Below are 13500 nucleotides of genomic sequence, written 5' to 3' on the forward strand. Positions count from 1 at the left end.
ATATATATATGTCTGTGTGTGTTTTCTGTCTCTCTCGCCCTTGTGTTTTAGTGCATTAATTGAATTGTGCATAAATATGTGTGTGTTGGCACACCATAGACTGCATGTGAAGGTGCCCCCATATGGCACACACTTTGTGGGATAGAAAATGGATAAAATAAGGACAGACTCATTAGTGGAGAAGTCCACAAGAGACTGTTATGTAAAGATGTATTTTTTTTTACATGAAAGTCTGAATCTTTTTTTTTCTTGTTATACAGTAACTGAAAATAATTTAGCAATTCTGAAGTTCTGCTGCTGGTCTTAAAACGCTTCTGCTCATTATCCAACAGATAAAATCGAAATAATGCCTGAATGATTGATGTCAGCAAAAGGAAATCACTTCTTTAAATGTTAATTTTTGATTATTTTTTTGTTTAGTTTTGTTTTGTTGTTTTTTCTTGAGGCGTCTCGTTCTAAATGAAAATATAAAATATGTCAAGTGTTTCTCTTTGGTTCTAGTCTTTTAAGAGTTCATTGTTTCAAACAAACCAAAAACTTTCAAGTGTAAAATTCGACTGACTGACAGGTGACTCGTTTAGTGAACACTTCAGTGACAGGAGTGCTGAACCGGCCCAGGAGGAGGAAATCAAAGGAGGATAACTTTTAGAAACTGACAGCAAATGAAATGAGCTTACAAGGCCTTAATTGCTTCAAAAGGCAACTGTGACAAAAGTTAGGCAATTTAGTCATAAATAATGAAACATAAAAAACATAACGATCTACTGTTAAATATGATTGGATTAAATTACAGACTAAATCCTTGGATGAGTGCTAATACTTTGAGCTTTTTTACTGTGGACTGTACATGCCGTGCAGGCACAGACCAGTCAGATCTTTTCAGGTGACCTTGGAGAATTATGATATTCCATCATGAAACCATCAGTTTTAGTAAAATGTTAGGATAAAATGCAAAAAAAAAGATTGTTTTTACTCAAACTATTCAGTTTCAGCTTCTTCAACAAATTTCAGCAAAGTCGATAAACATTCCCACTGACTTCTTTTCAGAAAACAATATTTTCTTCTAGTTGTAATAGTTCCTAAACTCTTTCAAATTGAACTTTTCTTCACTTTAGTTCCTGCTACTCCTGTGGCCAAAAGTAAAGTCACTATTAGAAATGAGTTGTAAAAGGTGTAGGAAGGCCATAATGTTTGTTAGGCCAGTAGGGTTCGAATATTTTATTCATAATTCTCAGTAATACATCATCTGTCATGATAATTTTGCAAGTGTGAACACGCTGAAGCGTTGCTCCCACTTGCGTCACAATTGGCCAGAACCTGGACAGCTTTTATAAAAGCGACCCGAGCTCCAGTACACATGGAATGCACTTGTGGTTTTCTCCTCGGTTGACGAGTCATCGTTGGCATGTACTGCAGCCTTTCTTGATAATATCTTTTTCTGCAGGTTGACAGTGCGTCGGTTGTACAATGCCTTTATAGGAACTTCTTCACTGGCTGTATGCAACAAAGCGAAACCGTTTCCCTTGGGCGTGTTGAAAGTAAGACAGGGAAATGTGGGAGCTCAAAGGTACTGTAGATGTTTACAAGCCAGCCTGATGGTGGATACACTAAAATAATAAAATATGCATTAAACACTCCGAGTGTGATTTTTATTTTATTTATTTTTATTTTTTTAGAAAGTTCCCCAAGGTAATAATGGATTTTATTCTTTAGGTAGGACTTAAAGAGTGGAACGTCTAGCACAGTGTCTGAGAATATTCTATTATGCCGCTCCTCTTTTCATGGTAGATGTAAAGGCTGCCTGAATCCATTGAATATGATGCTTACTCTGTCTGGGTTTATTCAACACACACACACACACAAAAAAAGTTTTTCTTGAGGGAAGGTTGTCAAGTGGGCAGACGATGTAAACAGGATAAAGTTTTCTATAACTTCATTTTTTAAGCACAAAACAAGATTTTGTTGTTACCAGATAGTCACCAGACATTTTTACAAGAAGACTGTGGGCCGCTGTAAAATCCAGCTGATTAAAATTTGCTAGATAAATCAGTGAGGTGGGGTTTGGGCTTGCGCTGGTAAAATGCAGCGGTCGTATCACACATGCAGCTTCTGACCTGATATAGCGTGCAGAGCACAGATATGCCCGGTGCACCACTGGCCTGCAACAATTTCCTCCTCTACGCTGGGCTTGTCTGTCACAGCTTTATCTGCACTGGAGCCGTTTCCATACAACTCAGTGTTGTTTCAAATGGATGACCCAGAGGTGGCCAAGAATAATTAAGGGATGACATCACTTACAATGCCAATAAAAAGTCTTCACCTTTGGGCTTTTTTATTGCTTTTATAAATATGTCATGATCAACATAAACTGTCTTTTTTCCACAAAAATAAAGTTTCATTGTCAAAGTGAAATGCAATTTACACCAATTAAATAAAAATATGTTGTGTTGTGGCCATATCACCGTGATCTTGTTTGATCTCGGAAGCTAAGCAGGGATGGGCTGGGCAGTACTTGGCAGGAAGACCCTTTGGGAATGCCTGGTGCCTTAAAGGGGCAATATTATGTTTCTCAGGCATATATTTAAATACTATACCATAATAAAGTATCTATATATTTAAATACTATACCATAATAAAGTATCTATATATTTAAATACTATACCATAATAAAGTATCTATGTCACCTTTAGCTGTTATTAAAATACTGGTTTTGCTACTGGTTTTGCTACTACTGACCATGATGTTACTTGGAATCTGAAAATACATTTCCTCAAAGGTATTTTGAATCTGAAAAGAGCTTCACTGAGTGAGAAGTAGTGGAGCTCAGCAGACAGTTAAGTTTCACTTTCAGTTTCACCCGAGAGCCTGCAGGAGTCATGGGTGGGGTGTGTGGGGAGGGGAAGGGGGGCGCTCCGCCATGAGGAAGTTCGGCTTAAAGACACGTCCCAGGGGCGTTCCTGGTCCCAAAAGGCGTTTCTGTTCCCCACCTGTCGTTTTGCTCCTCAGCATGGCTTCCTAAAAACGCTGCAGGATTTCTCAAAACATGCATGAATGAGTCAGAGCAAGGCTTGGGCATGTTTTTTTAATGAGAGTATAACATTATAACATGATATAAAACTCAAAAAAAGTTGATTTTACATTATATTGCCCCTTTAAATTTATCATAAAGAAATTAAATTAATATGGGACATGTTTAAATCTATCAAGAGCAGACCGTCGTCACAGACTGAGTAGAACAGTCAGAGAGGACAGAGAAACCTGTGAGAACTCTGACAGAGTTACAAGCCTCAGCAGGTGAGGTGGGAGAGACTGAGCAGACAACTGTTGAGTTCCTCACCGGTCTAAGCTTCATGGCAGAGTGTCAAACTGAAGAAAACTCATATTAAATCTCAACCAGGGCCGGCTGCCAAGAAGTACTTGACCATGGAGTTTTCCACATGCCGTTTGGCAAACTGTAATGGAGATTTAAAATAAAATGTTCTTCCCACCTGCTGAAACTCAACAGACATAGCAAAGAGACGACAAAACTGAGATGCAGTGTTAAAGACTTTTTCCCCCCAGATTGACAGACTGTTAAAAGAAAATAGTTGTAAAAGAAAATTATTGGGGTCTGTCTTTCTTGAAATTGTGTCAAACACAAAACAGACAGCTTTGGATGAGACTCTGATCAGTTAATCAAGTGAATTTAATTAGCAACATGTGACTGATTAAAATCTTAATTTTCATGGATTTGGTCATGGTGTTCAGTTCTTAGTTTTACACAGGTTAATTTGAGCCTTTTTTCTTAAATAACACAAACTATTATCAATGTTTCCTCAAAAAAGCATTAGATTTTCTTTGGTCTGCAAAACAGGGCAGTTAGGTACTGAACTAAGTGCAGCCGTGGTAGTAACAAATACTTCTGACCTTGCGAAGGTTTTGGTCTATTTACCGTATACTGGGTCTTGCTGGTCACTGATCAGATCCCATCAGACCAAAATTTAGGGAGTTTGGAGTTCAAGTGAATACCTAAGACTTTGCCACGTCCTCTCAGCATTCCAGAAAAGGTTTTTTGTCGAACCCAATGATGATCTGCCGAAGGAAGCTGCAGTCATAGCAAAGTGCTGTTGCCGTGTGGGTGGTGTGATTGGTCTGCAGAAATGTCAAAGCAGGTGGCAAATGTCAAAGTAACATTTTTGTAGATGCCAGAATGCAGGTTTCCCCAGCAGGAAAATTGCATTTTTACTAAGGTGAGCAGTGTTACTCCATTTACCTGTCAATGTCTTTTTGTTGTTCGTTTTTGTGGCTGACCAGCAAGTTTTGTTCGGTTCTTTTGCAGCTGTGTTTACAATATTTTAAGTTCTGGAAAAAAAATCGTAGTGCTTTTGGTCCTAAAACCTTAGCCTTGAAAGAGGTTTTTTATTTACTTTTGGGTTGGCAATAAGATGGTTAGCACTAAGTCACAGCAAGTTTCTGGTTGAACCCACAGTTTGTCAGGCTCTGAGATTTTGCATATGTGCTTGTGTGACGTCCTCTCACAGTTAAAACAAATACATATGACAGGTTTGTGGTTTCAAATTGATTGAGTACATGTTTGTTTTGGAACGTGAAATTCTTACCTATCATGTCTCTGAAATATATATGTTAATTATTTAGCTGTTTGCCATGACTATATGGGTAGGGATTTTTTATTACTTGACATCTACTTAAAAATAAATGAATATTTTCCAAAGTAGTTGGCAGTATTTTCACTAAAAATGCCAACCCTGTGCCGGTATATAAACATTTCTCTTTCTGCACTTCTTTTTGTTGTGTTATTTGTTACCGCAATAAGACATATATGTTAAGTTTGTGCTGCAGATTTATGTCATAACAATAGATAAAAAATAACAGATCCAATGAATCATGAAAGAAAAAGCTCATTTTTACAGTCTTTGTTATTGTGGGGATACGTCAAGCAAGGAACCAGGGGAGATTATCACTTATTAGCTCTAAAGTAGTTCAGTTCTTGTATTTTATGCCACCACCTATAACTTCTTTATATAATTACCGGTAGTTACGTGTGTTTTACAAAGCAAGATATGCTTTTTTTTTCTGCTTTGTTTCATTTCTTTTCATTTAAAAATCAACCGGTTATATAAGATTCTGCCTATAGTGATGAAGTTTTATGTGTTTTTTGTGGTTTTCTGGTTTGTTTTTTTACTTTTGTATATGTGCGTACATGATTTAAAAAAATAAATCATGCATGCACATTGGATTATGAGAGTCGTTTATTTTTTATTTTCATTTTTATTTTTTTGTAACTTGTGGCGTTGAGGTGTAATTCTCCATGTTTCATGTTGTGTGGGAGGTTTCTTATTCATGCAGATGTCACAAGAAGAGGATCTCTGTCTTCCTCCTTCCCTATTCTCTCTCTTCCTCCTCATGTCTGTCTCCTCTTTGTGCTTTCGCCGTCCTAATTTTGAGGCGAGTGCTGCAGTCAGCTCGTTCTGTTGGCAGTCCAATTCTTATTGTTTGCCACTTTCCTTAACACCTCCATAATGTTTTTCATTAGAAGTTGCTGTCAGTCGCCGTCAGTTCCACTTCATCCAATTGCTCTTTTTTTTTAGTTTTGTTTTATTTCTTGATTTTTTTTTAATTTATTTATTTACTATGGTTGCATCTTCCTACATCCATTGTCTGTTTGTTTCTCTGCTGGGAATTCAATTATGCCGGCTATTGTTTTATGATGTTGTCGTGACATTTGGTGACGGATTCATTATCTCATCTCCCCGCATGACAGGTTTGTAGGATCAGGGATGTTGTTTCATAAACGCCTGCCGTATGCATGTAGCTTTGTGAAATATTGATATTAGTCCTGAAACCTTTATTCGTAGCAGTAGCTGCTTCTCTTCTTTAATTAACAGTTTTGGTTTATTTATTATTTTTTTTATTTTTTTAGAAACTGATCTGTCTTCAGTTTGAGAAAAAAAGTAGAGATTTAGATGAAGATAAATGATGTTTCCTGCTAAAATGCAGCATGAATGCTGAGCGCTGAGTGACTGAAATGTGTTCAAGGAAAATTTCAACTGGATAGTTCAAATTAAAACAAGCAGAGCAGAAGCTAAAATTAGCAAAACCATAGCTAAAAGCTACAATTGGCATAAGAAGACGAGCAGAATAGGAAGCAAAATGAAGAAAATGGTCGCTAAATTTTTTGTTCCTCTTCCATCCCCTTTAAGTTCTTCTCATGTTTAATGCCCACCTGAAGTTGTTGGTAAATTAAAGTATCTGTGACATCAGATTTTTGTTGGAAACATGAAAGCATTTTTGGAAAGGCAACATTAATAACATATTACAAAACAAAATTTACACCGCTCAGATGAACGGTTGATGAGATATTTACATGTGAAGTAACAGGAAGTGATGTCACAGGGGAATGTCTGCATGTGAACGGTGCGTTACTACAATGGCTAACAACGCAGACTGTAGAGAAGAATCTGATGTTTCTTCAATTTATTTTGAGTCACTATCAGAGAGATGAAGAAGAGTCAGAGTTCAAATAATATTGTTGAAATAAAGACCGGGGAGTTTCTGTTCTTAGAGTTCCCCTTTGATGTCACTTCCTGTTTCACTTTTGCTGAACTAAGTTAAAAGAAATAATGCCAGTTATGTGACAAAATGGGTAAAAATCGTGCGTTTTATGCCAATTTCCTTACAAATAAAGATGCTTTCTTTGACTTTTTGTATATGAAGAATATACACGTCACAGGCACTTTAATGTATATAAAATTAATTCTGCTGTTTTTAATTTTTGCATTTGTAGCTTTTATTCATGAATTAATGATCTTAAGTCACAAGAAGCTCGTCTGCTGGAACATTGCGGCTCTGCTTTATCATGCACTGTACAATCCTCCGGAGTGATAAAAAGGTTGAAGACTGCCGGTGACTTTTGCGTGTTTGATCTCTTTCTTTTTTTATTTTTTCTTTTTCGTTTTTGTCTTGTTAAAATTTTCACAAAACCTCAGAGGAAAAAGAACCTCATAAAGCATGACATGATGGAGTATGCTAATTCAAAGACAGTGTGCCTTTCCCTTCATTATGTACATTCTTTAATAACATTCTCTGTGTTGCAGGAAATGAGTTTGGCCATCCTGAGTGGCTGGATTTCCCCAGGGAAGGTAACAATCAGAGTTACCACTACGCCCGGCGGCAGTTTAACCTGGTGGATACGGATCACCTCCGCTACCGTCAGCTCTACGCCTTTGACCGGGACATGAACCGCACCGAGGACAAGTACGGTTGGCTGGCAGCTCCACCTGTAAGAACGGCACACGCTCACTTTTTTTTTTACAGACGCTTTGGGCAGTAAAACTCAAAAAAGAAAATTACTTGAAAATAGAACGATGCACCACGTATTTTTAATCACACCTTTTATTTAATTTATTCTGAAGTGGCTTCCATTTGTTTAAAAAAAGAAGACTTCGCTCATTAAAAATGATTTATCTAAGGAGAAACATCATTTCATGGCCTCATCTGTCCACGCATCTGTTCAGATTTTACACAGAAATAAAAGCCTCATAAATGGAGCTCATTTTAGAAATGCCCTGTTTTTTTTTTTTTTCTGGCTGCTGTCAGGTTGAAGAGTAACAGCTCTTTCTTGCATTTCTGTCTCCACTTGCAGTTGAATGTACTTTTCTTTTTCAATCATGAGGTTTTTACAGTAAAGTGATGGGATAATATAAATGGGAAGTGGAGCTAAATTGACAGGGATTAGAAGCGAGAGGTTGTAATTGATTTAAATGAACCATCCCACATATCCCTGGGAATCTGCTCACAGATTAAAGCTACTCCGCCCTCCTGTGTTAACACGCTGACCCGCAGACAGGCAAAAGCAGCAGAGTGAGAGAAGTACGGCGAAGCGTTATTATCCATACACCTGTGAGAATTTCTGAATTTCTGAGTTAAAAGTGCGCTCTGACTTACTGGGAGGGGATTCCACACCCTGTGGAAGTAAATAGGACAGTAAGGCAGGGGGGGAAAATGGGAGCCTTTTGGGGAAATGATGGAGAATCTTGTTCCCAGCGGATGCTACTGGCAAGAAAGACAAATAAGTCTGCCACTAGTGCTGACCTGCTACGCACTGGAGGCTGTTTTTCTTGGCTGTCGCTGAGCTCTTTATGTGAAATCATACAGCGATTGACAGCCATGCAATATACCTTCAAACGGCATCTAATTATAGCATTTAAGTCAATTATACCATCGTGTGTTTATAAAAAAAGAATCTGTAGAATTATACATTGGCAGTGTTGTGTGTGTAATTGTTCTGTTGTGTGTGTAAAACACTGGGATCTGTGGGGACCAGTAGGACCGTATTCATCACAAAGATAACATCTCAACTCTGGGTCTTCCTATAAACACCTCAGTAATATAAAAGCAGACAAAAAAAAGAGTTTTCTTCATTTAGTGCATGAGAATTTATGAATGTGTGATTCTCAACAGATATTAACATTTTTTAGCATATCCAGATTTACTCCAGAGTTTTATATTTGTGTTAAAACTGTGCTGATCCGAGTCAACACAACTAAACATAAAAGCACAGAAAGACAAACGTACAGATGGCTGAGCAGCCTAGAAATTAGAACCAGACATTTACAGTGGGTGTCGCAGCAAACTGAAGTGAATCAAGTGTATGCAGATAATGAGAACCTTTCAGTCGACTACATTAATTCACAGTTAATAGTGTGTTGTTGTTAGACAAGTCTTTGTTCTGAATGGCAGCCCTGAAAGGTTAGCCCCACCCTGAAGCCCGACACAACTGGTTTCTTTAGCTCACGTGTCAAAGTCTTTGAGTTTAACTCTGTGGCTGTCATTTGTGCAGCTTCATTTCAAGGTGGCAGTTGAGATGAATTTAGTTTATTTATACATATAGCTGTAGATACGGTTATACTTTTGGAAATTGGAAACTGTAGGAACCACAAGTAAACCTACAATCTGACACATTTGATCCGTTTTACACAGACCTGAGTTTGTTTCCCCCATTGGTTCGGTTCTTTTAAACAGCTGTGAATACGCTAATGCAAACATTGGTGCGGCTCAAACAACCGGACCAATACGCAGCAATAGGACCTTTAAAATAAGATGAACTTGGCTGTTAAAAGCTTTGTTTATCAGAAGTAAGATTTGAAACTGACGTCTTTATTATAAAGCACATGTGTCAAACTCGACGCCAGCAGGCGACCCCCGTCTGGCCCGCCTTGTGAAAGTTGTTTCTTATATCAATGGTAAACTTTAAATTTATGATTAAATTAAACAAAATACATTTAAAAGGTTGTAAGGGTATATTCTTACACTTCTTATATCAAGGTTATAAGAGTAGTTTAATTAGCAAGGATCTCTTTTATTTTGGATAAACATTTCTTAAGTGCAAAAATGAATGGACACAAAAAATAACTCTCAGTCAGTGAATGTTGACTTAAACCATAGTATGCGATCATTTATTAAAAAAGGATGCGGTTTAAGATAACGGGAATAAAACTATATTAAAGAGAGATGTAAGGGTTAGCTTACACTTCTTATAACAAGGTTACAAGAGTAATTTCATTAGCAAGGATCTCTTTTAATGTTTGGATAAACATTTCTTTAGTGCAAGAATGAATGGACACAAAAAATAACTCTCAGTCAGTGAATGTTGATTTAAACATAGTATGCGATCATTTATTTTACAAATCATACAAAATTGACTATAGAGTACACCTGATTGTGAACAATTAATTTTCTATAAAGTTTTGGGACCAACAATAACAAGCTTTTAACGTCTTAATTGTTAACCGCACTTAAATAGAAACACAAACGTCAGATTAGATGTTAAATACCAGACATTTGAGGCTGTTTATCTTAGGAGTTGGCAAGGCAAGGTTAAGAAAAAGGCTGAAGAAAGATGTTAGCTTTTCTATACTTTATCTTAAATAAAGTGGGTTTATACACAGTTCAACAGAACTGAACAATGTCAACACTCGTGCACACATCAAAACCAGAACAAAGCTACTGACTGGAATCTTGATAAGATTGCTAATCAGGTGACTTACTTTGACCCAAAACCAGGACGTCATAACGACGTCACAAGGTTTCTAAATGAAATTGAGTTTAATCTCAAATGTTTTCAAAACGTAACGACAGACAATAGGTGAACCTAATACAATATGTAGGAGGGAGCTTAAGGTGAATTAAGCTTTTCCCACATCTCTCATACACAAGGTTATGAGGAAACTTTTACCAAGGTATTTCTCATTACTTGTTAATATCTAATAATAATTGTCCTGCCCCTGAGCTGTTGGCTTTAAGTTACTGAACAATTTAGTTGGATAGCACAGTATTAACGTCTGAAAATAAGCTGCCTTTTTTTTAGTTTATTCATTCATTTCATTTAAAAAAACAAAGCAAATTCAGTATACAAAAAAATGCTAATGAAAAATAAATTGAAAGGCAGCAGAAGGAAGAAAAAAATCTTATATCTGCGCCTTTTTACATCAAAAGAAATTCAAACAATCATAAAAAACAGAAAAAAATTAATAAAAAATTAAAATCTCTCAGACAATTTTTAAGGATACATATTAGGTCATTTCATATTTCTTCAACAGACTGGATTTTACCATTCTCCTAAACTTATACACTGATCCTGCACTTTTAATATAATACTCCAGGTTATTCCTTAATTTTATTCCTTGCACTGAATTACATCGTACCTTCAAACTAGTTTGGATTTTAGGTTTCACAAACACCTCTGTCCCTTTTAGATTGTAGTAACTTTGTCTCTTAACAAAACTCAATTCTATGTTCAAAGGTAATATATTTTTATGAGCCTTATACATAATCTGCAAAATGTTGTAATCAACCAACTCATAGAATTTCAATAATTTCAACTGACAAAATAATGTGTTTGATGGGTAATCATAATTGTTTTTGTGATAATTCTTATAGCTCTTTTCTGCAAAATAAAAACAGGATTTGTAATTGTTTTACACGCTTAACACAGTAAACCAAATATGGAACAATCATTACATTATACAACATATACAAAGCTTTATCATTAAACAACTCCCTTACTTTATATAGTAATGCAATAGATTTAGCTACTTTTGTTCTTAAATAATTCACATGAGGTCTCCATGTCATCTTTTCATCAATGATGACTCCCAGAAACTTCCCTTCACTGACTCTACAGATATCAACATTGTTGACTCTAAATGGAACTTCAACACTTTTCTTTTTATTACTAAATATCATGTAATTCGTTTTATCTAGATTTAATGATAATTTATTTAGTTGAAACCAATTTTGTATTTTCATAAATTCTCTCTGCATCATCTTTAACAGTCATTCTATATCTTTTCCCAAACAAAAGAAATTAGTATCATCTGCAAACAAAACACACTTGAAAAACCCTGATACATTTACAAAATTATATATATATAAAATAAATAATTTTGGGCCCAGCATGGAACCCTGAGGCACACCACATACAATATCACAGAGTTCAGATTTTACATCATTTATTTGTACAAACTGTTTCCTGTTTGTCAAATAACAAGAGAGCCACTGTAGTGCTGGTCCTCGAATCCCATATTTATTCAGCTTTAAAGTCAGCATCCACCATAAACTAAATCTGCCATAATGCATGCCGATCATCCATGGGAATTCCCTGTCACATGACCAATTTATATCACTCTATTGGGAAAGATTTGCTCTCTGTAAAAATCTGTTCCAAATTGTGTCAGAAGTACAGACTTCAGGCTATACATCAATTTTTAAATTGTGTTGATAGACCAAGTAAATGAATTACAGAACTTTTTTTAATGTTTGTCTCATTTGAAGCGTAGAGGAGCATCGATCGGACTGACCGGGTAATCTCTAGTCAGTCTGCTTGGTGGCATTAATCGTATTAATCGTCAAATGCCATAAAAAAATCAGATTACAGTTTTTCTGGTGAATAATTGCACACGATACGATTTAGCCCAACCCTAAGCCATATCAAGTTTTCGTTTTACTCATCTGAGTACAGCAAAACCTACAACAGTATGAAGACATTGAAAGGGTTTATAATTGTTTAAAAACAAGGTTTCAGGCTCACTAAGAGTGGCCTTGAATCCCTAACGTTTCTATCCATTCATGAAGTATTCGCCTGATGCATTAAAATGCAATCATCCAGGTACTGTGAGAAAAGATTTAAAGCATGAACCTCAAAGCAAAGAAACTCAGAATAAAACAACCAATTTTACCTAAGATATGCAAAAGATTTTCTGTAAATTATTTAAATATCAAATTATAGCATGAGATAACTTTTCAATTCCAGTGGGTTCTGCGACTGACCCTCCTCGACTATTAGTCTTTCTGCACAAGACGCAACTGAAAAAAAAAAAAAAGTCCTGTTCACCTATTTGGGAACTTGTGCGATATCAGAAAGAGACTTTGTTGAACATCATTCACAGATAATGCCAATAATGTTCAGAGATTCTGCTGTAATAACCAGAGAGGTCTGAATCCTCTGCAGAGCTTATCAATGACATTGCCAAGGTAATTGCACTTATTAGATATATTCTGTAGCTCGGCTCGTTCAATATTTCACTGAGCCGGGTTGATCCAAGGACGTTTTGTAGATGAAATGAGAACCCCAAAACCATTTGTCAGCAGTTTTCCTTATTGTCTCAGGCGGAAATGAACTTATTGAAAATGGAAACATGGAGAGAATTTGTTTGTGATCTCTAGAAACCACAAATTATTAAAGAATAAAATCTGGAAGTAAACTAAGCCCAGCGATCCTTGAAGGAATGCATATCACCCGCCACTTTTCGTGTATGCCTGAGCTTTAGACAAATTCCATCCTATGTTTAGAAAATGTGAAATTATTACAGTTTTTGTTAAACTCTGGCCATCTTGATTAAAGGTGAATCAAACAGTTGAATAAGTGCACACAATGGTACATGCCCTTTTCTAGATTTCATTCAAATATATCCAGAATTGTATGAATATTTGTTATCAGACAAAGTTGACGCCATAGCTTTCAGCATAAACATTGAACAATGTACAACACTGTATGTATGTGTTGGTGATGATGCTCAGCAGATCCCACAGCAAGATTTAGCTTAAAGGGGGTGTGTATTATGCAAAATCTACTTTTTTACCTTTATATCATGTTATAATGCCATTTCCACCTCAAAAACATGCACAAATTGTTGCTTTGACTCATTTATGCATGTTTGAGTAATCCTTGAACCTCCTGTGGCAGCCATGTGGAGCTGACTAAACACTTACTGGTACAAAGCTCCGCCTGTTTACACAAAGCTCCTCCCTGTAGCTCAGCTTGCAGCTGAGCTCCCGCCCCAGAGCATCTATCCCTATCTATCTATTGTTGTAAAGATGTGCTGAAGTGGGAATGTTGGAAACGGTAGGAGGTTCTTAAAGGGATCCCCGATTAGTTGTAACATTAGACTTTATATGATAAACATACATTCACCGGCCACTTTATTAGGTACACCACACTAG

At 36.4% G+C, this 13500-nt stretch overlaps 1 protein-coding gene across 1 annotated transcript in view; it reads left to right on the forward strand.

Moving 5' to 3' along the window:
- Window positions 1–13500, forward strand: part of gbe1b (glucan (1,4-alpha-), branching enzyme 1b) — a 123430-nt gene that overhangs the window by 74717 nt on the left and 35213 nt on the right. The window contains exon 13 of the mRNA XM_014012748.1: window positions 7095–7279. Within this exon, the coding sequence (XP_013868202.1) occupies window positions 7095–7279 (185 nt within the window). The remainder of the gene's footprint in view (window positions 1–7094; window positions 7280–13500) is intronic.

Source organism: Austrofundulus limnaeus, unplaced genomic scaffold, assembly GCF_001266775.1.
Source record: "Austrofundulus limnaeus strain Quisiro unplaced genomic scaffold, Austrofundulus_limnaeus-1.0 Scaffold94, whole genome shotgun sequence".
Classification (NCBI taxonomy): domain Eukaryota; kingdom Metazoa; phylum Chordata; class Actinopteri; order Cyprinodontiformes; family Rivulidae; genus Austrofundulus; species Austrofundulus limnaeus.